Below are 24,574 nucleotides of genomic sequence, written 5' to 3'. Positions count from 1 at the left end.
CAGCAGTCAGTCAGGGTATATGCTGCTGCTGATGCTGCCAGTATTTCGTCATGAAAGAAAACACTGATTTCCCTCTCGTGTCTGCAGCTCGGATTCAACGGCAGCACGTGAGTGTCGGCAGTTCAGGCCTTGGCTTCTCTGGAGCTCAGCGCGGCTCACTGTATAGACAGCTGCACAGCGACCTCTGGAGGCCTCTCACGGGCTTGAACTTGCCGGTGACGTCACACAGGGAGGCCTGCTCACGTGTCACGTGACTCCGCCCACGGGCCACACAGAGCAGGCAGGCGCTCCGCCCCGCCCCCTGGCGGCCACTGTCACATCTCACATCGGAACTTGGGCCTGATTTTTCTTGCTGAGACGTAGCGGATACGTGAATCGCGTTTCTGGGTGTTGGATCATGTGATTGTATGTCGCGTGCTTCTTACTTCAGTGGCGTGACGAGAGCGTCCCGTGCTTCTTCTTCTCAGAACTGGTGTGACAGTGCGGCGCCGTGTGTTCTGGCCCGCTCACCTCCGGCTCCAGCTGGCCTTGGTGGCGCTCAGGTGAGGGAGCGGCTGCGTTCAGCAGCCTCAGGTGTAACTCCGGTCCGACGCGGGGGAGACTCGGAGTGGAGGAGCCGCAGCAGAGTGACTGCTGCCCCCGCGACCAGCTGCCGCCCTCTGCTGGGCGGAGCAGTAACTGTAGGCCCACACACAGACACGTCACTCCTCAAAGCGTTGGGACTTTTATTTCCATTTTTTTTTGTTTTTTTTTTCGCAGACAGTGATTTTAATTTGAGAAAAATCAGACAGGTTCCTGCCACCGTCACGAGAGGCCAGGAAGACAACAGGCGTCCATGTCGGTTACATGTCGAAGAACATATCGGTATATTGTGTCAAATACATAGATTTATATAGATTTATAAAAAAAAAAACCCTCTCACCTGGTGACACTACTTTGAGACTACAGCCACGTCTGCACTCGGAACAATCGGCACGATCATCCAAGAGCCTGCTAAATCGCACTAAAACTCAAAAACACGTGGCTTCTTTTGGAACTAGTATTAGTAACACAACATGCCTCCACGCGCACGCACGCGCCGCCGCGGGCCGCCGACACCGGTGGTGGCCCGGCCGCCGCCTGGCGCTCCCCTCTCCAAACTCAGGCCAAGTCCAACATAAAAGTCATTGTCAAATAACTTTATTCAAGGCGAACAACTGTGGTCTGGCATCTCTATCTAGTCAGTGCTGCGGAGCTGCAGGGACGTTTCGTCAATGATCTATGAGAAGTAGAAGTAGAAGAACCAAGTCCAATTTTCCCTCCCCGACTTTATCAATGGGATGTGAAGTGAGCCTCTTGATGTTTACGTTGCTTCTAATAGTAGGTTTAAGACAGAGGGCCGCCACCATCCAGGAGGATTAATTGCTGTACTGCTGTCCTTCTGGAGGCTGCGGAAGCTTCATATTTTCTTTGGCCAACATGAGACGCCGGATCTCTTGAAGAACAACTTTAATGCTATACGTATTCTGCCACTTTGCTAACACTGGTATGCTATTAGAGTCCACCTGCAGACAGAGAGGCGAGAGCACGTCAGTCACGCACGCACGCACGCACGCTCACACAGGCCAGGGGGCGCCGCCACTCACCTTGCCGTTGGAGTTATTTATCCCATTCATGCTAATTTTCGTAACAAATCTAACGATGGGGGCGCTCTCGGGGTATTTGGGCCCACACTCCAGCTTCAGGCTGTATATCCTGTTCTCATAGTTGGTCTGGAAAACACAAGGCGCACAGTCACCGGAGGCCGGCGGTGGCGGGAGGCGGGAGGCTTACTCTTGTGGGCCCGATGATCATGGCCGTCCACCGCGAGAGACTCATGTCCTCGTCGTCCTCCAGGCCCCAGCTGACGGTGCCGTCGCCCTCGCCCTTCTGACCCTCCTCCAGCTCTTCCAACAAGCGAAAGTTGCGAGGAACTTTTACTCCTGGGAGGAGAGCAGCATCACACACACACACACACGTTTCCTGCTCACTTCAGGTCTTCACACAAGTGGTGCGACGTTTAGAACCCGGGTGGCGCTGGGCCACGGCAACACGCCGCCACAGGCTCCGCCCAAACAAACCGCCACCATGGAGCCACGTGAGGAGAAGAGCAGCTGGAACCACAGGACGACGCTTCCAGGCTCCTTCTGACTCCGCGACAGCAACGTAGCATCGAGCCGTTCGCAACGCAGCAAGCCTGAGCGGCCATCTTGCTGAGGTCACGGCCCTTATCTGGTGAACGGCGTGTTAGGCAACAGCCGAGGCCACGTGGCCCTGAGTCACCGGCTTATCAAACACGGGTCGAGTTTACGGGTCGGTCCGGTGAAACGCCCTGCAGGAGCTCAGAACATCCTGCCATCCTCCCACACCGCCACAGACACGTGTCAGACCTGAAGGGCGGCGTGAAGACGGCGGCCCAGACCACACCCGCCGCCCGACGCCTCCGGACTCGCCAAACCTCACCGAACTCTGGCAGCTCTGGGCCATGCTTGAAACGCTGCCAGTTTCCGTAGGGACATGAAAACACGCGGCCTCTAGGGGGCGCTCACACCGGGAGTCGGGATTCAGACTTGTGGACCTGGCCGGTGCCGAGTCAAGAGCCCGTCAGGCCCGGTGAGCCGCTTCACTCAGGAGCCCAACAGCAGGTGGAGGAGCGTCATCTGCAGCACCGCAGCCGGGCGTCTCCTTCAGACGAACACGGACTCGTCGGCCCGAGCTCCAAGTGGTTTCACGCTGTAACGACACGGGCCTGGGTGCGCGCTGCTGACTGAAAGGGTTAATCCTGCACTTGGATCGCGGAGCACGCGTCCAGCTGGGCGCCCGTCTCACGCGGGCTCCGGCTAAATGCTGAAAGCGACGGACGATTGATGGCGTCCTGTGCCGCCGCGGACGCAGCAGCAGCAGCTGCTGCGTGTCTCGCCGTCACACGCACTCGCCGGGTGGCCGGGTGTCAGCCGCAGCTGGGCCGCGTTCGTGACCCGAGGCTGGACGAGGGCGACAGTGCGGGGCGCTGCGTGTCGCAGGGAGGCTCGCGAGCCCCGGCCCCTGGAGTCGGACCCGACACCCAGCGACCTCGGCTCTGGCCAGTGTCCCCCCCGCCGAGGGCGCGGTGCGGCCACGGCTCCTGGATGAACAACCCGGAACAGCAACACTGGAGCCTTCTGAGCGCGCTGTTAGCCGCAGCAGCTAACGCCCGCTAGCACGCCAGGCTTCAGCGCCAGTCACCGACGACGCTGCCGTTTCCGCCACATCCCGCCGCGCACACGCTCCACCGACCGTCCGCCGATCACGGTGCTGCCTGGGAGCCGCCGCCGCTGCGGAGAGACAAGCTGGCGGCGGCGCCTCGCCTGAGCCCCGACACGTCCTGCAGGAAGTAGACGGGCCCCGAGTGATTCACGCACATTCGCCCACAAAGACGCGCCTCGCGAGCAGATCGCGACCGACCAAAGAGGGAATACGCAGCAGGTGGACGGCGGGAGCCGCGCCGCGGCCTCCGGCCGCCGCTCGACGCCGTTCCCCGGCGATGTTTTAATTCGAAAAGCACACAGACCTGAGGAGGCCGCCATCTTCTTCAGCCGAGTCCAGAAGCGCAGAGGTGTGACGTCACGGCGGCGGAGCGCTCCACAGCGCGTTCGTATTTTGGTTGCGGGGCTGAGCGGTGACGTCACAAAGCTCCGTCCATTGTCGGGATACGGCTCCGAAATGCGCACACGTCTAAAACACAGCGCAGTCGATAAGTGTCGGCCTCGGTTTGATTCACGGATCTCTTCAGGTGATTCATGGATCACCTCTGATTCACGGATCACTTCGGGTGATACATGGATCACCTCTGATTCACGGGTCTCTTCAGGTGATTCACGGATCACTTCTGATTCATGGATCACTTCTGATTCACGGATCACTTCGGGTGATACATGGATCTCTTCTGATTCACGGATCACTTCGGGTGATTCATGGATCACCTCTGATTCACGGGTCTCTTCAGGTGATTCACGGATCACTTCTGATTCATGGATCACTTCTGATTCACGGATCACTTCGGGTGATACATGAATCTCTTCTGATTCACGGATCACTTCGGGTGATTCACGGATCACTTCAGGTGATTCATGAATCTCTTCTGATTCATGGATCACTTCAGGTGATTCACGTATCTCTTCTGATTCATGGATCACTTCAGGTGATTCACGGATCTCTTCTGATTCACGGATCTCTTCAGGTGATTCACGGATCACTTCAGGTGATTCATGAATCTCTTCTGATTCACGGATCACTTCTGATTCACGGATCACTTCAGGTGATTCACGGATCACTTCTGATTCACGGATCTCTTCAGGTGATTCTCATCACCTTCGTCATGTGCCCAGGGTCTTAGACGTGCTAGAACTGACTCATATTTCCGGCACGCGATTTCACCGTGACTCGGTCACAGGCGATGGAGGGAACAACAACAACCATCCCAGACACTCCATCATCACCAGCCTCCACTCAGGCTCCGACTGAGGGCTCACTTCCTTCTGAGTCTCGCTTCAGCCGTCAACAGCGCCACGTCAGAAATGCTGCCTGGCAACATTGTTGTGCTCCACAGAAGGAACCAGATCAGCAACATGATGAACACGCTGGCTTTATTTTCCACTCGCGGCTGAACTGAGAAGCAACACACTGTACAACAATAGAGGGCAGAAACTATACAGGCTGATCTGGGGCGGAGCTTCAGGCCAGCAGGCGGACGGTCTTCCCGGTGACGGTCAGGAAGTCCTCGTCCGCCAGCGCTCGCAGCGCCTCGTCGAACAGCTCCTTGGTGATGGCCTGCGGACGCCGCCACACATGAGACACCGAAGCACCAACACCACAGCCAGTCACGTGACCCCGTTTACCGTCTCGGACTGGCCGCGCAGGTCGTCCAGCAGCTGCTGGTACTTCAGGGCCGGCGTCTTCCCCTTGGCCTGGATCAGCTTCTTCAGGGCTTGAGCCACATCCTCCTTGCGCTTACGAGCCGTGGCGCTCATCCCTGCGGAGGAGCGGGCGACAGATGAGGTCGGTGGAGGTCGCGGCGGCGGCGGCGCCGCACTCACCGGTGGTGAGGATGGAGATGTCCACGAAGCCGGTCCTGGGGTCGGTGGCCGACTGCTTGAGGGCCTCTCGATGCAGACGCTTGGCCTCCTCCACGTCGATGGTCTCCACCACCTCGGAGAAGCGCACCTTGGCGTGAGCCTCGGCCAGACGGATCAGGGACTCCAGCTGTCGGGGGTAGGCGGACACCATGCCCCGCCCACTGCCGATCTTCCTCATGTCCACGTAGGCCTGCGGGCGGAGACGGAGCCGTGAGGCGGGCGGGCGGGCGCCGGCGGGGCGCGGGGGACCCACCTCGATCAGGGCCTGGCCGGCCTTCTCACTCAGCCGGGGGCTGATGTAGGTGCGAGCGTAAGCGATGTAGTCCCTCAGCACCGCCATGTCCAGCACCTCCTCGGCCACCTGCTCCTGGCTCTGGTAGTAGAGCGACACCAGGTGGTGGGCCAGCCTGCGGTCGTACGCCTCGTCCTGGGGGTCCAGCATCAGGAAGATGAGGTCGAACCTGGAGCAGAGGCACGGTGGGCGTCAGGAGGCGGGGTCCCGGGGGCGGGACCAGGGAGAGACCCACCTGGAGAGCAGCGTGTGAGGCAGCTGGATGTTCTCGATGGTGGTCTTCTTGGGGTTCCACTGCGACTCCACGGGGTTGGCTGCGGCCAGCACGGCGGTGCGGGCGTTGAGCTGGCAGATGATCCCGGCCTGCGAGCGGAGCCAGTCAGGGGCGGGGGGGCGGCGAGGACGCGGGCGACGCGGGGACTCACCTTGGCGATGGAGAGCGTCTGCTGCTCCATGACCTCGTGCAGCACCGAGCGCGTGCCGTCGCTCATCTTGTCAAACTCGTCGATGCAGCAGACGCCGTTGTCGCTGAGCACCAGCGCGCCGGTCTGCAGCACCAGCTGCCGCGTCTCGGGGTCCTTCATCACGTAGGCGGTCAGACCCACGGCGCTGGAGCCCTTCCCCGAGGTGTACTGGCCGCGCGGCACCAGGCGGTGCACGTACTGCAGCAGCTGGGACTTGCTGGTGCCGGGGTCGCCGCACAGCAGGATGTTGACCTCGGCCCGGAAGTGGCCGCGGCCCGTCTGGCTGAAGTCTTTGCGCGTGCCGCCGAACAGCTGCAGGAGGATGCCCTGCGGAGACAGGCCCGGTCAGGTCCAGGCCTGGCCGGCGGTCGGGTCGCCCGCTCACCTTCTTGATGTCCTCGTGCTCGTAGATGCTGGGCGCCAGCGCGGAGGAGAGGCGCTCGTAGACGTCGGGCTTGGCGGCCAGCTCCTTCAGCGTCTGCACGCGCTCCTCCGTGAACAGCTTCTGCTCGCTCTCCTCGTCCAGGCCGTGCAGCCGCTGCTCGTCCGTCTTGCGGAAGTGGATGGCGTCGATGTGCGTCTTGTAGACCGACTTGACGTTGCTCTGCCGCGGGTTCACGCGCATGGGAACGGCCCTGTAGATGCCTGGGGAGGAGGAGGAGGAGGAGCTTCAGAGGGTGAGGATGAGGAGGGTGGGAGGAGGCGCCGCTCACCCGTGATGTTGACTCGGTCTCCCGGCTGCACCTTGTCCACCAGATCGTTGTGGGCGTAGACCACGGTGGTGTGCGGCGTCTGGCCGGCGGGCATGTCTTCAGGAGACTCCTGGATCTTGATCTGGCGACGGCGAGACGGGGCAGATGTCAGGACCTGGCTGCGGCGAGAGACCCGACCGCCGCCGACTCTCACCATCTGCTTGTCGGAGAAGACGGAGCGGTTGTGGACCAGCGCCAGGCTGTGGGTGCTGTTGCAGTGGCGACACACTGCCGGCTCGGCGATGCGCCCGCGGTCCACCTCCACGCGGCAGCTGAAGGCGCACACCTGGCACTGGAAGAAGGCCTCCTGCATCTCCGGGATGAGCTGCGAGGTGCGGATCACCATGCCGCTGATGGTGATCAGCTGATCGATGTCTGCGGGGGGAGGGCGGAGTTCTCACATGACTCCCACTCTCCATATGGACGGGAATATGTCGGGGGGCGAGTGCGACTTCACACACCTTCTGGGTTGAGGCTCCGCATGTTCCTGGTTTTCAGGGCGTTGTAGGGGCGGACTTGGATCTGGAACTCCAGGATGGAGTCAGGAAAGCGCTCGAAGAACAGCTCGTTGACCGCCATGTCGAAGGTGGGGACCACTTCCTGGGGGGGGAGAGCAAGGCTGCCGTCACGCCGTCGGAGAGGCGGCGGCGGCTCAGCAGCAGGGGGCGCACCTGAGGGTAGCAGACCAGCTGCCGGTAGAGTTCCGCATCAAAGGCCTGGACGTGGCTGCAGTTGACGTTCAGCACGGGGTCACCCACCACGCTGATCTGAGGGGCGGAGACACCCAAGTCAGTGGGACACCAGGGTCACATGACCAGGCCCCCCCCACACCACCGGAACAAACCTCCTCCAGCTTCTGCATGTAGAGCGGCTCGTTCAGGTCCAGACCCGCGTTCTCGTCTTCAGTGGAGGTGGGGTCCACGAACCTCTGCAGGAACCTCTGGAACTTCTCTTTGCAGGCGCCCACGTTGACGTCGGTGCCCCAGATGACCAGCCTCTGGCCGGAGCTGGCGTCAGCATCGGGCTGCAGAGGGCGCGGGGAGAAGGAGGTCGTGGACGTGGACCGAAGACAGTGGCCCACCTGAGAGCCAGCGCTCACCTGATCAGACTGAAGCTCCACCTGAGGGGCCTTCCTGACGGAGCCCAGGTCCGGACGCTGCCGGGCGGGGGTCCCGCGGGCGCTGCTGCGAGGGGTGCCCTCCATCCTGGAGCTGGGCGTCCCGTACATCAGGGGCGAGCTCATGTCCACGTCGTGAGGCAGCACTGAGCGACGTGACACACACACACAACATCAGAGTCCGCCAGGCCTCACGGGAACCGCCTCAGATCACAGCCCTACCTGACGGCCGAGGACTGGACATCAGGGACGTGTCCTGAGGCGCGGCGGGGCTGAGGACGTCAGTGGCGGGGGAGGTGGGCATGGGCATCAGCTCGCCCACGGACGAGTCCTGGCCGCGGCGCCGCTGCGAGGCGGGGGAGGCCAGGCCTTGGCTGCTGGCTGCGCACAGACAGGGCCGCGTGCTCAGCACTTCCACAGACGGCGGTGAGAGCAAGCAACTCACGTGTGGACGGGTTGGTGCTCCTGCCACGTTTGCGGCTCGGGGTTGACGTCGGCGAAGACATGGCTGAGCAGGGTCTGGAGGAGGGAGACACACGGGTCAGAGAACTGGTCCAGAGCGGAGGAGCCGGTCGGTCAGGCCACTACACTGAGGCGGCGGCTTCTCTGCCATAGAGGGCGCTAAACGCCACACAAGCGTGTCCGCGGGCGACGCTCTCCCGGGTGGACTTCAGTGTGCGGTTCGACCACTGCGCTCATGACTCCGATGAGCGTGGACCGTTATCGAGCGCGTGTTTTACTGCTGCGTGAGACGCTGCGCGCGGGTCTCACGGACGGACACGCGGCGGCACAGACCTTCTGCTTCAAAAGCGACCACGGGTCGCAGCGAGCGCGACACCAGAGGCGGGCTGCAGCGGAGACGCGCTCCGCCGCCGACACGGAGAAGCGGGTTTAGTGAACGGAATAAGTCACAAACCGAAGCAGGACCTCACCTCTTTGTGCGAACGGCTCCGAGTGCAGCAGAACTGGCGCGAAACTGTCGGTGACGGTCACTTCGCGCGAAACTTTGGACCAATCAGCGCGCGGTAACGTCCACTATCAGGCCGCGGGGTTCGGCTGGGATTCGATAGTTCGTTCCAAACTATCAATGACGCGCTTTGACTTTTTACTCAGATACTTATTCGAGGACCAAACCCGCCTCTTGTGACAGACTGGAGAATAAAAGGTGTTTGGTCGCGGCCCCGCCGACGGCGGCCTCACTTGCTCAGCACCTCCAGATGGTACGGTCCGTTTTTTTTCTTTATTTATAAACACTTGGGAAACAGCACGGCAGATGGCGGTTTCCTTGCGACAGACACAGATCGATGACCCTAGCCTTGAATCCACGCGTTAGCCCATGGCAAGTGGAAGTGGAGCGCGACTGTAAATACGTCAACTACTGCTCAGCGTCATCGGCGTCAGAAGCACGGCACCCTCACCGCGACCCCCTCTCCACACTCCCTCACTTGGCCTCCAAACGAACCTCACCTCCCTCTGACGTCACGGCAGGCCTCACTGCTGTCCTGCGTGATGGCCCTGTGACGTCACAGAGCAGCTCACCCCCTCCGGTGACTTGGACTTGTTGGCCGGTCTTCATCTTCCGCCTCTGAACCAAATGGAATTGAGACTGTGTTGTAGTTACTGGGCTCGGCCTGAGAGCGGCGCACTTCTCACTCAAAAGGCCAGTCCGAGGAAGGAATGGCCACAGTTCAAAGGGCCAACAGCGAGCGAACATCAGATTCCGGGTCTCATGTCTGAGGGTGCTTCCTCTCACGCCACGCGTCTCTCGGCCGTGTCCTCCTCAGATCCAGCAGATGAGAAGGCAACAGAGCATCACAGGAAGGAAGTCGGATCCCCGGCACCGTTTCACCCTCCTCAGTGGGTTCGCTCCAGCACCGACGACAGGAAGAAACGGCCCGGCACATATGTGACTCCCGGACATGGCAGAGTCAGGGGGCGTGACGCCTGTACCTGCTGGTCCAGGTTCCACCGCCACACACAGAGTCACAGTGTCTGATTGAAAAGAAGCACCTTCTCACACATCACACTTGTTCTTGTTTGTTCTTACTTCTGCTTCATTGTTCTCGTGGCCTCGCGTCGGAGCGCGTGCTCGTGTGACGACCTTCCGTTTTGTGCGCTCAACCTTTACTGTGATGGAGGCTGTAACCAGGAGCAGCAACCCACCCGGTTGGCACTCTGCTTTCCTCCCACGGTCCAGTGAGTGCGCCCTCAGCCCCCTGCTGGTGGGAGGCTGTAGCCACGCGAGAGAAGACGAGCGCTGCCGCGTGTTTCAAGCCAAAGGCCTTGATCAGAGTTAGGCGGCTCATGACAGGGCTTCCATCTGCATGAATCGCACCAGGGCTGAGTGAACTGCATCTGTTGTGAATGGAGCTGAAAGGACGCCGTTTCCTCCTGCAAACACGTGTTGACTCCAGAGCGGAACATTCTCCAGAGTCACCTCAGCGCCCTGCTGCAACGGCGGAGCACCTTCCTTGGAGCTCCATTCAGAACACACGCGTGACTGGTTCGAGTCCACTCGTCGCTTCAGTGGGACTGCGATGAAAAAGAGGAGTCTCCCACTGGAAAACAAGCCGCGAGTCCACAGCATGTAAACAACTCGGAGCCATTCACGCCGTCGTAGTAAAAGGTGGGCGGGGCCTCGGGCACGCCTCTCGCACGCTCAAATGGGAAGTTACCGGAGGTCACGTGACGCCTCCTCGCCCTGACTGGCCGGCGAGAGGGAGGTTTAGGTGACGTCAGCGGGGGGAAGGATACAAAACAGTGCGCGAAAGCGGCCAGTTGTCAGAGCAAGTCAAGTCAAGCCGAAGCGCAGCAAAGCGAGCGCACAGTGACAGCGGCCACTCGCAGAGCCACTCGCAGATCCACGCGTGTCCCTTTTGCAGACGCCCCTCTCCTCCACCCCGCCGAGTTCATGTGCGACATCTACAGCCTGGAGCCGCACTGCCTGTCCTCGCCATGGGCCATGGAGCCCGCTAACTTCTACGAGAGCCACAAGCTGAGCTGCCCGCAGCCGGGCGCCTTCAAGGCGGCCAGCCGCGGCGAGGACGCCACCATGGTGGAGCTCAGCACCGCCCACGCCATCTACGACGACGAGAGCGCCATCGACTTCAGCCAGTACATCGAGTCGATGACAGCCGTGCCCAACCTGGAGCTGTGCAACGACGAGCTCTTCCTCGACCTGTTCAACACGGTGAAGCAGGAGAAGGCGGAGCTGTGTTCCATGGCCGGCGCCGCTCCGCAGCCGCTGCCCGCCGCCTACACGGACAGCGCACTGCACAAGCTCTACGGAGGCGCGGCCATCAAGCAGGAGTCGGACTGGAGCGACAGCGACGGCTCCTCGTCCTTCCCCGCGCAGATCGAGACCTGCGCGCAGACGTCCGTCAGCCTGCCCACGGGGCAGCCCACCCCGCCCAGCACCCCGGAACCCGCGTCCTCCAGGAGCTCCCCGCGGAAGATGGGCCGGGACAAGGCGAAGAAGGCGGTGGACCGCTTGAGCGTGGAGTACCGGCAGCGGCGCGAGAGGAATAACATTGCCGTGCGGAAGAGCAGGGACAAGGCCAAGATGCGCAACTTGGAGATGCAGCAGAAGCTGCTGGAACTGAGCTCGGAGAACGACAGACTTCACAAAACCATCGAGCAGCTGACCAGGGAGCTGAGCGGGCTCCGGGAGTTCTTCAAGCACGTGCCCGAGCCCTCGTTCGAGGGCGCCGCGGCGGCGCAGAGCCGGTGACGCTTCCGGGGGCGGGTCACACTGACCGAACTGCAGACATACCTCAACAGTTCTTACCATCTGTACCAGATGTATTAAGCTTAAACCATAATGGCACTGGAAAATATGTTGCTGCCATGTTCTTGTGGGGACTCTCTCCGTATTAAATTATTTTACCACTGCATTTACCTGACATGTTTTATAATTCCAGACTTTGTATCGCAGAGCCAGAGCATGACCTTTTATAGAGTTTGTATCTACATTTGTTTATGGAAAAAAATCTCTATATAATAAAAGTTGTTCTGTAACACCAGCCGTTTATTTCCATGTTGACACACCAGAGCTGCATCTGTCAAGTTCGCTGCCCCACGTGGGCTCTGACGCCCGGGGGCTGTCCAGCGCTGGCCCCCCGGATCACGTACCCCTAACACAAACAAGACCTTGTCTTCAGGAGGGAGGGGCGAGGAGGTGCAGATCCTTGGAGCCTGCTCCAGCCTCAAGATTGATTTGGTCAGGGTCCCGCTCCCCACAGGCTGATTTCTTCCAGCCCGATCCAGAGAGAAGGTCTCCTGGTGACCACACGGACGAGGGCCGTGAGGGGGCCCACCTCCTTTCCCAGGAGGCTCTGCACGTCGTAACCTGGGAGCTGAAACAGATGGTCGAGTCGTGAGAAGGAATGGCGGAAGCAGGTTCTGCACCGACACACAGCAGAGCAGTCCAGAGAGCTTCTCTGACCCCGAAGTTCTCTCTTTATTTCCTCTGTACTTGGGTTCAACACACATCAGGAGCCGCTTCGGCCCGCACGATTCTGTTCCCTCTGCGGGACACTGAAGTCGATCACAGATTTTGAACTCATCCTTTAGTAGCTGCGTCGCAGCGGCAGCAGATGTGGTGAAGAGGGCCAGACTCCTGCAGCAGCTCCTGTAACTTTGACATGACGTCTTCATCACTGTCCCTCCACTTGCAAACACAACCCAGAGACACACAGCTCTCCAGCTGGCTGGTCCGGAGGCGCCAGGCGCAGACTGCGGTTGCTAGTCTTTACCACAGTGCTGTGGCATCACAGAGCTGTTATGTAACAGCAGACCTACCTGCTGCGGCGGCGCTAAGGTGTCCAGGACGGAGGCCATGGTGCGAGGCAGCAGCTGAGAGAGGAGAATGCACAGTGTGAACCAAACTGACCTCCAGGTAAAAACAGGTCTGCACCAGCTAACAAGGAACAAAAAGCTTCTCTGCTCAGACGTGACGGTCACTCAGTGACACTGCTGCATTTCAAACAAGTGCGGTAACACGCGCACAGGGTGCCAGCAGGCTCCCGGGGGTTCATGTCAGCCAAGGTCCTGGTCTGTGACTGAAGCGGGCGGGCCGTCGCTGGGGCATCGCTGCACCGGCATCTCCGGGGACATCTCCTCCTCCCTGACATCTGAAGGCGCTGGAGTTTACAGCTGACTCAGCTGGTGCTGGGTTTTGTAACGGTGTGACTCCATCAGCCTGCCGACTCCCCGGCTGCCTCCAGCGCCTCATCATTGACTCCCTCACAAACACCTTCAACCTCCACGGCATGTTCTACTCTCCAGACCTTCCTTCTCACTCATGAAATGCTTGTCGTGCAGGATGGGAAGTCCAGCTTGGGACCAGTGATTGGAGACTGTCCATATGTGAAGCCATGTAAAGGTACACTTTGGGCGAAAACTAAAGGCGACAAAGTAAGAGGGTGCTCCTGGTTTACTGTCACGAATGTTTCCGTCGTAACCCATGTGACCTCAGAATAACCAACAGGTTGCCATCCTTGTCAACACAGCACAGGTCACAAGCAGAACATCAAGTCAGCCCCGCCCTCTGGCTTCACCATTGTTCTCCCCTGATCCATCTCCAACATTCCAGGTCCATCACTTCCTCTCCTAACTTCTCCATATGCCCCTGCCGCTGATGTGATCTGATGCTTTGGAGTCACTGCCACTGACAAGCTCTGTGTCTTCATCCCTGACTCGGCCTTGGCCACCTCCACCTTTTCCAGGGAACTGGAGGAGCCAGCCTGAGCGCGGCCTCTTGAGGGGCTCAGCGCCCAGATGCTATTGCCACTGCTGCAGGAAGGAAAGTTCATGTGACGGCGCTCACACCAGTAGAAGCAGGAAATGACAGTGTCAAGAGCACACACGTCGGACGATGATTCGCGGTGACAATCATGTCAACACACCTTTACTTTCACAGCACAGCTCTCCAACTGGGCACAGCTCAGGTGAACCTCCAGCTGCAGTTTAGGGGCTGGCTCGTCCACCACAGAGTGACAGGACACGCAGATGAAGCTCCGACTGTCGGAGCAAAACCAGACCTTTGGTCAAAGCACTGCCATTTAGCCTCTCAAGCTAGAGGTCCGCACATACGGTCGTCGAGCTGCCCACTCCGAGGTGTCACTTCCACAGTGGAGGCAGACGGGACAGGAGTGCGCTGTGCTCTGCTCCACCCCCACGATCACTCCTGCAAACACAATTAGGGCCACGGAATGATGCACGGAAAGAGACAGCAAGAGTGTGAATCATGAGTGAGGCCGGGGCGCTAATCACCACACGCTCCTTTATCTCCGTAGAAAACACGCTTCACTGGCTGCCAAAATAGCTGATAAGCTTTTCTTCGTGCAAATATTTGAGTGTCAGAGATAGAAAATGTGATTGTGTTGATAAATGTGGCAGAAACCTACTCCTTGCTCATGCCGCAGCTCAATTCTGCAACATAAACACAAATAAACACGATACTGGGCCTTGTGGAGATACAAACGTTGCACAACATTCCACCGCTTTTTTCTCTACAGTGTTTCCCAAAGACGCCAGAATGGAGCGAAAGACGATGTGTTTGTTTGTTCACAGCCATCTGACCAAACATGAATGGCCGGAGAGTCGGGGACTGAGAGGGTTCACAGTGTGGTCTTTGCCCTCCACTGTGACAGATGCTGACGCTGAGCCGACTCAGCTTTTTCATACACTTTTACATAATGAGGAGCAAAGCACCAGCGCGCACAATTAAGGAGACCCCACAGGTCCACACACCTGGATCAGATGGAGCAGAGAAGTGTGTGTGCTCGCTCAGTGCCCACAGTTTGAGCCGCAGACACACAATGAAGAGCCACATAAAAGGTTGAGCACAGAAGTGTTTGGTACCCTGAAGATAATCAGAGCTGCGGCGCCTTCTGCTGGGCCGGCCTCAGACCAAACATGAAAACCAAAGGAATCTGGCCAAACTGACCTGAGAGTGTGCAGAGGGAGTTGGCTGAGACCTCCAGACCAAGCGGATCCAGTCGCACAGGTCGGGGCAGGGCCTCGCTCAGTGCCTGGAGGCCTGACTCCATCCTGGCTGCGGAGTCAAGAGCGCCCTCCACTTCCACATCCTCGCATCTTTCAATCATGGACTGTTCCGCGCACAGAAGGACGCCTGCAAGACACACACGGCCGGTTCTTCTGCTGCTACATGAGATTTCTTCAGTAGAAACGACCAGTGACCGTTCGAGGTCAGGGTTAGGAGGTGCTCTACATGAGCTACAAGCTGTGCACTGCTGCGAAGACTAACCCACTACTATTTTTCTCTGGCTCCTCTACACAGAGTCCTGGATGGACGACCTCCTCCAAGAGAGAAAATGCCCTTCTTCCTTCCAGACCTCAGAGTAGGCAACACGGAATTAAATCCAACTGGAAAACAGGCAGCGAAAACCAGTCCGTTTGAAAACGGTTCTCCTTGGACCAGCGACCCCATCTGACTGGTTGTGAAAAGCTGCTTTCGGCCACTGCATGGGCATAAAATGAAGTGCTTTTATTTTGAAGAGCATCCACCACTTTGCACAATGTCTCGCTCACGTGACTCAGTCAACAGACTGATGCATCGTCCGTGTGAGGTCACAACTGGGCAGCTTTTCTTAAGACGACGAGGTCACAACCAAAATTCAAGTGGTGGCCTTAGCCCAAGCCGCTGAGGCCGACTGGCCTCTCAGACGCGGAGCGTGCTCTCATCAGGCCTCGCTGGAACATCAGCTGTCTACAGGACAGTTAGGAGCCCAACTCCAGTTCACTTATCAGCAACTGTCATGACTTGACACTGCAAGACATGTAGTTTTCGGTGGATTTGAAATGAGAATTGAATCTGCTGGTGAGAAAACCATGGCTCTTTTAAGTGACTCAGAGGGCTGGTATTGGCCCATGGGCCGGGCGTTTGACACGCGGTGTGAGGTTCAGCAAGGTTCAGATCCTCAGGGTAGACACACACACACACACACACACACACACACACACACACACACACACACACACACACACACACACACACACACACACACACACACACACACACACACACACACACACACACACACACACACACACACACAGCACATGTACCATGTTCTCTGAGAGCGTCTCTGAACGACAGGCGGCAGGCAGAGGCGGAATTCAGCGCTTCGAGGACACAGGAAGTGAGCACACAGGAAGTCTTCACACACATGGCCACAGTTCGTCTGCACGGCGCCTCCGACCAATCCTCTTGAAGACTGGGGTCTGTCAACACCAACCAAACCTCACCGCGTCCTATATCGCTCTGTAGCACAAAGACAAGCGGATACTGAGCGTGAGGCATGTGCCGCCACACCTGACCCAGAAGTCTTGATGCGAGAGGAAACATAACAAGGCTGTTCTCTCAACAGCGCAGAGCTGGTTTACTAGTAAAACAACATTCAGGAGTGAAGGAGTGGCAGAGTCCACCTCTGTGTTCAGAGCTGCTATCTCCACTTGGTCAAAGTTTAAAGGTCCGGTCGATCAATAGTGAAGACCGACCGACCGAGCCTCACGCAGATTATCATGCACAGAGATATGAGCTCCACCTTCCACGTCAGAGCTCAATCTTATCAGCTCGTTTGAACCGTGGACTGAGCTGGAAACCCAATACGTTCCAATCAAAGCAGTCGGGTTGAATACCTGCATTCTCCTGTACAGCACCAGCGCGGTGAAACTGCAGCGAAACGCTTTGGCTTGGATCTGGAAAATAGTGAGGGTAGAAATGAGGCCAGGAGGATCAGCCCTGGGTTTCTGTCCGAGTTACCTGCAGCAGCTCTCGCAAAGCTCGAGTCTTGGGTGGGAAGTAGAGGGGGGAGTCAGCGGAAGCCTGCACAGGTTCCACCGAGCTTTCCTGACCCGACAGCAGGTAGCAGAAGCTGGGAGCTGGACCTGGAGTGAGGTGCTAGGGATAAGACAGGTGCAGAATTACACACAGAGCAACACAGTGAATGCCACAGAAGTGAAAACACACAACTAGCTATTGGATCCTGAGGTGCAGATACACAGACATCTTATAGTCAAATTAAGGACTTGCTGCATGGTTTCCTGGCAGCGGTGGTGTGAAAAATCTAGCACACAAATGCAACACAGAATCAAACCACAAACCTTGGTGATTTGACACTGATGAAGTGAGTGACGATAAGAGGCTGAACAGTCGATGATGCGTATGCATGTGAGCTTCAGGCGCTTCTTAGAAAGGTTTCAGAGGTGGACGGACACAGGGGAAATCTCTCCATCTCGGGATGGTGGCGGGGCGTTTGAGATGGTCAGTTAAAATGTAAAAATCCTCTGCCAACATTATAAAGGTAATATCTCAAGGCGCGGAGAACTGGTCAAACAAAAGAGGCTTTTCAGCGGCTCTGAGTCTATCAATTATTAACTAGTGCAAATATGAACCGTCGCCACTTTTTCAGGGCTTGAAATCCTCCTTCAAGTATTTGCTTTTTTGAAAGCAGCAGTCCAAGATCCACCGGCTCAGCCTGCTGCTGTCCTATATGCTGTGGTGCAGTTAGTCCGAGTCCAGTGCTTGAGAGGTCGGGTTGCTGGACACCCCTCACTGAATTGAATGAATTCTTCAGGAAGCAGTTGAGACACCTCGTCACAGCAGCATATTTCTCAGTGACTCTCTGAAGCACAGAACCCTCGAGGGTTTTCCCTCCAGCCAATACTGGCCTCCAAAGTGGATCTCTTTCACCGCGCCATTGATCACCACCAAGTTAAAGAAGGCATCCTGTTCATCACAGCGTCATGACACACCAATCAAAATGATTTCAAGTTGACTTCATGACTCCTAAAAAGTCATTAATATTGTTGAGGCTTAAAACCTAGATTTTGTTACAGTATAATGGCTAAAAATAGAAGCTAGGAAATATTCTTTTTAATCGGTGTGTGGACGTATCGCAACGCCGCAACCAAAATCATCTCCAAACGACAATGCTAAACCAAGTGGCTCATAGGGATCAGTCAGTAAACTGCAATTATATAACAAAGATGACGGAACCCAGTGCACCAGTGATAAGACTTGGTGGTAAAACGCCATAAAGAGAATAAAACAAACCGTCATGCCAGACACATCTATGCCTTTGCTTCAAACTCACAGTTAGTGTGTTTCCATGGCACTTGGGGGGCATCACTGGGGGCCACACTGAGTCGAGCAGAGTGAAAAGCCTGGTGTTCCTGAGAGTGAGACAGAAGACAGAGTATCAGGATGTGGGGGGTGAAGTACTTGAGTGAGACAACAGAAAGCCTCCTCGGCCAGTTTCACTTCCAGTGAAACACAAATCTGTTGAGGCAGAGAATTAACATGCTTGGGCTGGCAGCAGCAGCAGCACATGCAGGTTGGACCATTCGGAGGGAAAGATACAGGAGCTTCCAATATATTTCGGCGGATCGCTCAAACCGAGACCAGACATCGAGGTCCCGGGGAGGCACCGGGGGAAAAACATAACGCTGCAACTGAGAGTTGGAGCCGTCAATCTGGTGATGAAGTGTCTCTTTCCTGATGGAAGGTAGCCGGTCATCTGCGTGTGTGCCAGTTAGTCAGCCAGTAATCACAGGGCCTCTTTGTGCGGAACTGGTTCTGCAGCCCATTCAAGTCCCGTAAGACTGCGCACAGATGAGTAACACCAGCAACCATCCCTCCCTGGCTATTGTCAACAGCTCATGTCTGGATCAAGTCTTCTTTAATCAGCACTAGGTTGGAGTGAACCCAACGCTCCTCCACGTCTGCTGACATCCGTCAGGGGCACAAAGAATCAGTCACGTCATGTTTACTTCTCCACAGGCAGCTAGCACATTTACAACAGGTTAAAGAGTTGACTCAAATATTGGATGTGATTGCTTGTGTTTTCATTTTGTGATGGAAGACAACTTCATTGTAATTTCATTTCTTGAATCAGCTCTGCAAAACAAGCCACATTGTGTCTGAGATGATAGTAGTACAGTATTTAGCAGAGTGTGTGAGTAGAGCTGTGACACATGAAGAGTTTACACAGCTTCTCCACACAGTGAAATGCTAAAATATGGGCCTTGACAAGAGAAACGTTTGAGATAGGGCCTTCTACTCAACTGTCTCCTGGTTATCATTCACTATTTACAAGTTTCCTCAAACAAATCCATGAATCATCTCCGGGCACATTTGCTCTAAAACAAATGAGAATACCATTACAAAACCACTGGCAACAGTTTCTGCAGAAAGTGGGACAAAATGATGGCTGGATTTAACCAAAGCAACCACACGTTTCTAAACACGAGCGACGACGACAGCAGGGACTGAGGAGAGGCCATCAATCACAGGGCGACCACAGACAAACCGGAGGGACTCGACGGGCTGCAGTGCTATTGAAAATACCAAAGATGTAAACATATCCCCAGCCAGTCTGAAAATGTTCTCATGTCACTTCTTCTAACTGCTTCTAATCTGGGACCGAGACTACGGACACTGGAAGGAGCAGGCCGCTTTCACCGCAGTGTCACTTTTCATGTAAACACAGTGGCACTGCCGCGGAACAACATAATGGGGTTAAAGCTTGACATGGTCAACATGGACTGGTAGGAGCTGCACATGGCTCTGTTGGCGTCTTCTTCTGAGCAGAGCCACAGGCCTGATGGTAGATGATCTCGATGAAGATAGCTCATAACCAGAATTATACAGCGAGGTAATCAGTACGGGCCTGTGGTTGAAGGTTAGCCACAGCTCAACTGAGCAGCAGGTGAAAAGTGACTCAGGCTAACAGAGATTACAAGGCGTGAGCGAGAGGGTCTCACCTTTCTCGAGTGACACGCTGCACCACCTTGATGCCTTTGAGCACACAGCTCTTGCCCTGCCACACTTGGCAGTACCGTTGCACGTCATCTTTGCTGGGCAAGACATGGAGCTGGACCACGCTGAACATTCCGTAGCTGTCCTGGACCAGGAGACACAACCTGGGCAGCGCAATGGTCAAAGCAGAAAACAGTCATAAAACAGCAGGCAACTACAGAGCTTCTACTTTAAGAACCTCAAACCATTTACACTCAATCTGAATTTGTGGTGTCAGTGCAGCTAACTCAGTGACAAATAAAATACCAAGTATGCTTCTGGAACTGTAAAATAGCAGCCGCCACAGTACATAAGAGCCATCGACGTGACCTGGCAGAATGTGTCAACAACAATGAGAGTCAGTGAACAGGCGGCACTTTGATCTACCGAATCATTCAAAATCACTGCTTTTGGCAGACGGTGTGGATCTGCTGGCTTCGTCGTTCTACAACCTTCAGGCTGACTCGACTGGTTTGGAGTCCAAGTAGTAAACAAACCTGTCTCAGGCTGTCAAGTCTCATTATCGCTGGGTCTTCTCACAAGTGACATGAAACTGATACCACAATCAGAGCAGCCAAAGCAAAGGTGGGCTTGCTTCACTGCACTGAGGTAATGATCACAGATCGACCGCACACAACTGCATCCATACGTTCACCTTTGACCTCAAACTCTTGTGAAAAAGAAAACAAATGCCAGAAGCACAAAGCGGCTCACTTTATACCTCTTTCAGTGTCAACACTCTGCAACCCAAAATAAGATGGTGGACGGGTTTGACAGCTTCAGTTTCTCTCTGTCATCTGCCTGAGACTTGGGGTCGAGCATTGGTTTCACCTTGGCAAAAGAAAGCATGACACAGAGCAAGTGCTTGTTCTCAGAAGTGAAGTGTTGAAGCTTGCTAGTCCTGAGGGGGGTCGACATTTGGAGACTGGGAGGCTGAGATCAGTGGCTGAAGGTGGGGCGCTCCCCTGGCAGAGCAGAGACCAGGTGAGCTGGTCCCATTAGTCGTGCTACCACCTGCTGACGAGTGGGACGAGCAAGCCGCAGCATCCATCAGTTAAGTGAATCGAGTCATGGTGTACAGTAGCACAACACGGTGCCAGTGCAGACACCTGAAGGTGTTAATGTTCGAGGCAGGTTTGACAGGCTCCTGCTGACTGAGAGGACCTTTAGCCTACTAACTTGGCTGCTGTGCATGAGTGCACTCTGCTGCTCCCAGCCAGAGATAAAGGTAGTTAAGGCCCCAGTATCACCGCCAGTCAAGCCCAGGCAGAACCCTGGAGCAGCCCTGAGAGAGTAAACAGTCAACTTAAGAAAGCAACGGCTGTGGAGGAGGAGGAAGTTCAGGGCAGAGGGAGGACTGTCAGCGGCCCCATCCTGCATGTGCCTGCTTGTGAACAGCCCAGACACTGGGAAAGTTTGGAGACAGTTCTCAACCACCTGACTGGGCCTATAAATGGTTTCGGTTAGTGAACATAAGACCTGTCTGTGTGTGTTTGGAGAAAACTGAAATAACATTCTGGACTTGACATTTGGTGGCAGGCCAGCATTGAACCAAATTATTTCCAGTTGTTTGCCTAATTCCAGATCTAAAATCAGGCCGATGCACTGCTGTATCAAGAGGTTCATCGTAGTGCAACGTTTGGACTGAGATGAACTAGAAACATCAACACAGCCATGTGAACACCTCAGGAACAAACCAAGCGTCTGGCAGAGCAAAAGGATACCAAGGGTAACACCTCCGCTAAGCACTAGCTGCAGTACATATGGTAGTCCTGCAGCTATTTGACACGCAATCTGTTGCTCAGGCCTGCAGTCTTTAAAAAAAACTTTTAAGATGCAAATACACATGGCCTTTATTCTTCACACCACTCAGATGAAACCTTCCCACCCGAGCACATCAATCAATATGGAACCTGTATCTTCATGGTGGTCACAGTAGGGTCACAGAATGAAGCAGGACCCGAATGGCATTAGAGGCAACATGACAGATTCCAAAACCACCCACTATTGTTTCTTGTTCTGGTTCTCCAGTCAGAGTCGAGCTTTACTGGGATTAACATGCAGCCCTACTATCACAGCAGTTTTCACAGGAGGCATTCTAAAACAAACACATTTTTGCATGTCTGGAAGAAAATCACACTTGCTGTGGAAGCTTTTTTGGGGTCACCAGAATTATACACTGGAAAATATGGCACGCTTCAACTTGAGTCAGATTCAGTGACAAACGACTTTCTGTGAATGGGTGCTGTGATACCAGCCTATGGGTTCACAGTGATCTCCAGGCTCAGCAGGGGAAAAACAGGACACCGTAGTTGGACCTGATTCTGCAGATGACCTCATCAGGACTGAGCGTTCGTAAGATGGATGGGATGGAGAACACAGCACTGTAAAAACACCTTGGCCACTGCTTCACTGTGGTTCTCCCATGTTCCTGAGAGAGGAGGACGTGTGTTGCGACTATGAGGGAGAGGGACACGGTTTCGTCTCCCCTAAAGACCCTACGAAGGCTGAGTGATGCTACAGTGACAGGAGCTTCTCCAACCACTGGTCCTGGATCTGAACTTTGATGTTAGAATCATCTCCCTCTGGAGGTGCTGTCACCCAGGTGAAGACACTTCACTTCTGCCACGCACTGAAACACCAGTAAACTCCTCTTGGATGAAGTGTGAACTTGATGACAGACCTACATCTGAACTGAGGGAGGGGAGAAGATCTGCACAGAAGCCCCTCACTTCACTGCCAATTCGACGTCATGTTTCCCGCTCACCAGTTGAAACGCAGAAGCAAAAGTCTAATTGCGACAAAGCTGAGTCACATTGGTTTGCGGAAGAAAGTTTGTTTATAAACGATAAATATCCTGAACTTGGAGAAGGGAATTGGAATGACTGATCAGGGCAGCAGCGTACTTGCACTGTCCCTGGCCAAGGGCAAAAGGACGCCCTGGCAAAACGGCTACGACGACTCTTCACACTGACACTGTAGCGTCTGAAGACCGAACACACATAAGAATACACGGTGATATTGCAGCTAAAAGGCTTAGCGTAAAACAGCTTCCTCACTGTGTTCCCATTAAGGTCAGCACTCGATGGCAACAGAGGCTCAACAATACATTGACAGGCCAATGTTTTCCCAGCTGCTGACGTAAGCTACAGGTTGTGATGACAGCGACTTCACTTGTGCAGTCGAGTCTGAACATGAAACAACACCAGATTGAAATCTGATAAAGACTGGGCAGGCCCATAGTAAAAGGGTGGAAAGACCTGGTACCAGTTTGACATAAACAACCACCTCATCAGTCACTCCTTCACAGCTCCACTTCCTCAAACGCTGACCCTTCACTCCCCCCAAAATCTCCTCCTATTGGCCGTCTTAAGTCACAGGCAGCTTTCAGGAATTTGTTATTGTGAGCAGTCAGAGAATTCCAAGTAACCCGACTTTTCTTCCAGGAACTACGATCCACTGGTCGTGAGCAAACACACACGTCGTCACACACACACACACACACCAATACGCACAAGCCCCAGCACATTACTTGGCAACACACTCAGTAAGTGACCCACACATTAGGAAGAGAGCAGAGAGGCCTCATTGGAAGAGCGGGGGGCGGACCAGGCGGGATTCCTTTCGGAGCGCTGTCCACCAATCAGTGCAGCCAGACTGATAAACATGGCTGAAACAGGATCCTCACTGCACATTGTGTCCCTCACCCACTAAGAAAAGCCCAACCTCTCCTCACTTCCTGCAAACAGTTAATCTTCTTGTTTATTCTATGTAGGAGTTTACGGGAACTTCTTGATGCGTACTTTTCAAATTGGTCCCCCAAGTGTGTTCATGGTTAGGCCAAACAACAAAAGGATCGAATGATCCGGCTGGCCAGCCAAGCCAGTCGGACTGGGGACGAAACAGACTCGGACCAGGGGACCGTCACGTCAGAAGTGCTGCGGTGTAAACACTGATAACCCAACACTAGAAGGGAGTCAATCATCGCTCCGATTCTGTGATCAAATCTGCTGCTATATAGAAGAGCCATGTACAAGGAGGTTTTCTTCAAGGCTTGTAGACAAGCCTCATCAATTTCCACATTTCAACAGACATTTGAAACATCCATCACCGATCTATTTAGGGCATTGTTCGGACCCCAGTTCTGTCCTCGCGCCCCGGCATCCGTCATGCCGATCATTCAGACCGGATCCAATATTATGACAGGAGAGTTCTCTCCAGTCAGGGACCCCTAGAAAGCAGCAATTTTCAAGATCACAGGTTTCAGACTTGAGACTTGAAGAGGAAGTTCATAAATGCTCAAAGCACTCGTGATCTCAAACGTCATCCCCCTCTTCCCCTCCCCATTCCTTTGGCCTGTTGAATCTGGTTGAAAGAGAGTAGGCTGGACCGCAGTTCTTCCGGTCAAAGTCAGCGTTTGTTTACCAGCCTCAGCAGCCACATGGCAGGGGCTGCTGTCAGACTTCAAGTGATGCCCGTTTAAGTAGCAGGCTTGTCAGGACATCCCAGCCCCGTCTCCCTTTTGGCCCTCGTATGTACCCCATCAAGCATGTTCTCCTGAGAGGAACCAATAGTTTTACTTTATCACTCATGAGGACAAAAACAACACAGTGGGGGAGGGCCGGGCTACTGAAGGTCAAGCCAGCTGGACTTGACTCAAACTGCACATTCACCGATCATTAACTGGAGTCCACTTCTGAAAACCTAGGTCAATGAAATGACAGCGAAGGCTCCGCTCCCAGCCACAGGGAGGAAACAGATCCTCAATTTTGATAGCAAATTTAGTCCAAACAAAAGCTGAAGAAGATCCTTTAGTTTAGATATCATAAAATGACTTTATAATGAAGTCTGAAAAAAAAAGTCTGCGCCTCATTTAACAATCAACTTGATGTAAACCACATTATTTTAAATCACAATATCAAAGCATTGTTGACATGACACGCGGCTCATACAAGACTTGCAGTTCTGATCCAGGTATCACATAAATATGACA

The 24,574-nt window shown here is 55.1% G+C and overlaps 4 protein-coding genes across 9 annotated transcripts in view; 1 reads left to right on the top strand and 3 right to left on the bottom strand.

Annotated features, from left to right (window-relative positions):
* Positions 1-711: 711 nt before the first annotated feature.
* On the bottom strand, positions 712-3,550 carry ube2v2 (ubiquitin-conjugating enzyme E2 variant 2). Its single transcript, XM_053882962.1, has 3 exons — positions 1,813-3,550; positions 1,626-1,751; positions 712-1,544 (listed from the first exon to the last, which is right to left on the bottom strand). Exons 1-3 carry the CDS (start codon positions 1,855-1,857, stop codon positions 1,398-1,400), a joined length of 318 nt encoding a protein of 105 aa, XP_053738937.1. The 5' UTR covers positions 1,858-3,550; the 3' UTR covers positions 712-1,397.
* Positions 3,551-4,547: 997 nt separating this feature from the next.
* Positions 4,548-10,374, bottom strand: mcm4 (minichromosome maintenance complex component 4). Of its 4 annotated transcripts, none has more exons than XM_053883838.1 (16): positions 9,176-10,374; positions 8,203-8,276; positions 7,980-8,138; positions 7,740-7,903; positions 7,485-7,664; positions 7,312-7,407; positions 7,102-7,240; positions 6,795-7,015; positions 6,602-6,722; positions 6,274-6,533; positions 5,850-6,215; positions 5,660-5,787; positions 5,386-5,593; positions 5,094-5,322; positions 4,896-5,029; positions 4,548-4,827 (listed from the first exon to the last, which is right to left on the bottom strand). In XM_053883838.1, the coding sequence occupies exons 2-16, from the start codon at positions 8,261-8,263 to the stop codon at positions 4,732-4,734; spliced, it is 2,562 nt and encodes an 853-aa protein (XP_053739813.1). In that variant the 5' UTR covers positions 8,264-8,276; positions 9,176-10,374; the 3' UTR covers positions 4,548-4,731. The 4 variants fall into 4 exon arrangements, with proteins under 4 accessions (XP_053739813.1, XP_053739811.1, XP_053739814.1 ...); XM_053883836.1 differs by having other exon boundaries at positions 9,805-10,374; XM_053883839.1 differs by lacking the exon at positions 9,176-10,374 and adding an exon at positions 8,690-9,160.
* A 151-nt stretch (positions 10,375-10,525) lies between these two features.
* cebpd (CCAAT enhancer binding protein delta) lies at positions 10,526-11,779 on the top strand. Its single transcript, XM_053883846.1, has one exon. The coding sequence runs from the start codon at positions 10,669-10,671 to the stop codon at positions 11,485-11,487; it is 819 nt and encodes a 272-aa protein (XP_053739821.1). The 5' UTR covers positions 10,526-10,668; the 3' UTR covers positions 11,488-11,779.
* Positions 11,120-24,574, bottom strand: part of spidr (scaffold protein involved in DNA repair) — a 29,636-nt gene continuing 16,181 nt past the window's right edge. Inside the window, exons 11-21 of one of the 3 annotated variants that reach the window (XR_008416428.1) lie at positions 19,548-19,706; positions 17,879-17,957; positions 16,546-16,683; positions 16,422-16,481; positions 15,849-16,044; positions 14,707-14,892; positions 13,851-13,944; positions 13,664-13,778; positions 12,558-12,611; positions 12,202-12,393; positions 11,985-12,112 (exon numbers count right to left, since the gene is read on the bottom strand). Coding sequence is in view for 2 of the 3 variants with exons in the window: in XM_053883834.1 (XP_053739809.1) it covers positions 11,978-12,112; positions 12,558-12,611; positions 13,664-13,778; positions 13,851-13,944; positions 14,707-14,892; positions 15,849-16,044; positions 16,422-16,481; positions 16,546-16,683; positions 17,879-17,957; positions 19,548-19,706 (1,216 nt within the window). In the remaining variant the exon portion in view is untranslated. Of the gene's footprint in view, positions 12,394-12,557; positions 12,612-13,663; positions 13,779-13,850; positions 13,945-14,706; positions 14,893-15,848; positions 16,045-16,421; positions 16,482-16,545; positions 16,684-17,878; positions 17,958-19,547; positions 19,707-24,574 lie in introns of all 3 variants that reach the window. The other 2 variants (XM_053883835.1, XM_053883834.1) reach the window with 2 other exon arrangements.

Source organism: Synchiropus splendidus, chromosome 13, assembly GCF_027744825.2.
Source record: "Synchiropus splendidus isolate RoL2022-P1 chromosome 13, RoL_Sspl_1.0, whole genome shotgun sequence".
Taxonomy (NCBI): Eukaryota; Metazoa; Chordata; class Actinopteri; order Syngnathiformes; family Callionymidae; genus Synchiropus; species Synchiropus splendidus.
The sequence above is the reverse complement of the archived record's forward strand: the minus strand, read 5'-3'. Positions and strand labels throughout refer to the sequence as shown.

Coding starts and splice junctions, on each gene's coding strand:
- ube2v2 (XM_053882962.1), bottom strand. CDS start 1,857: ATGAGTCTCTCGCGGTGGACGGCCATGATCATCGGGCCCACAAGA. Junction 1,752..1,812: donor TGATCATCGGGCCCACAAGA/GTAAGCCTCCCG, acceptor TGTGTTTTCCAG/ACCAACTATGAGAACAGGAT. Junction 1,545..1,625: donor TAAATAACTCCAACGGCAAG/GTGAGTGGCGGC, acceptor CTCTGTCTGCAG/GTGGACTCTAATAGCATACC.
- mcm4 (XM_053883836.1), bottom strand. Junction 5,323..5,385: donor CCGGCCAGGCCCTGATCGAG/GTGGGTCCCCCG, acceptor CTCCGCCCGCAG/GCCTACGTGGACATGAGGAA. Junction 5,030..5,093: donor CATCTCCATCCTCACCACCG/GTGAGTGCGGCG, acceptor GCTCCTCCGCAG/GGATGAGCGCCACGGCTCGT.
- cebpd (XM_053883846.1), top strand. CDS start 10,669: ATGTGCGACATCTACAGCCTGGAGCCGCACTGCCTGTCCTCGCCATGG.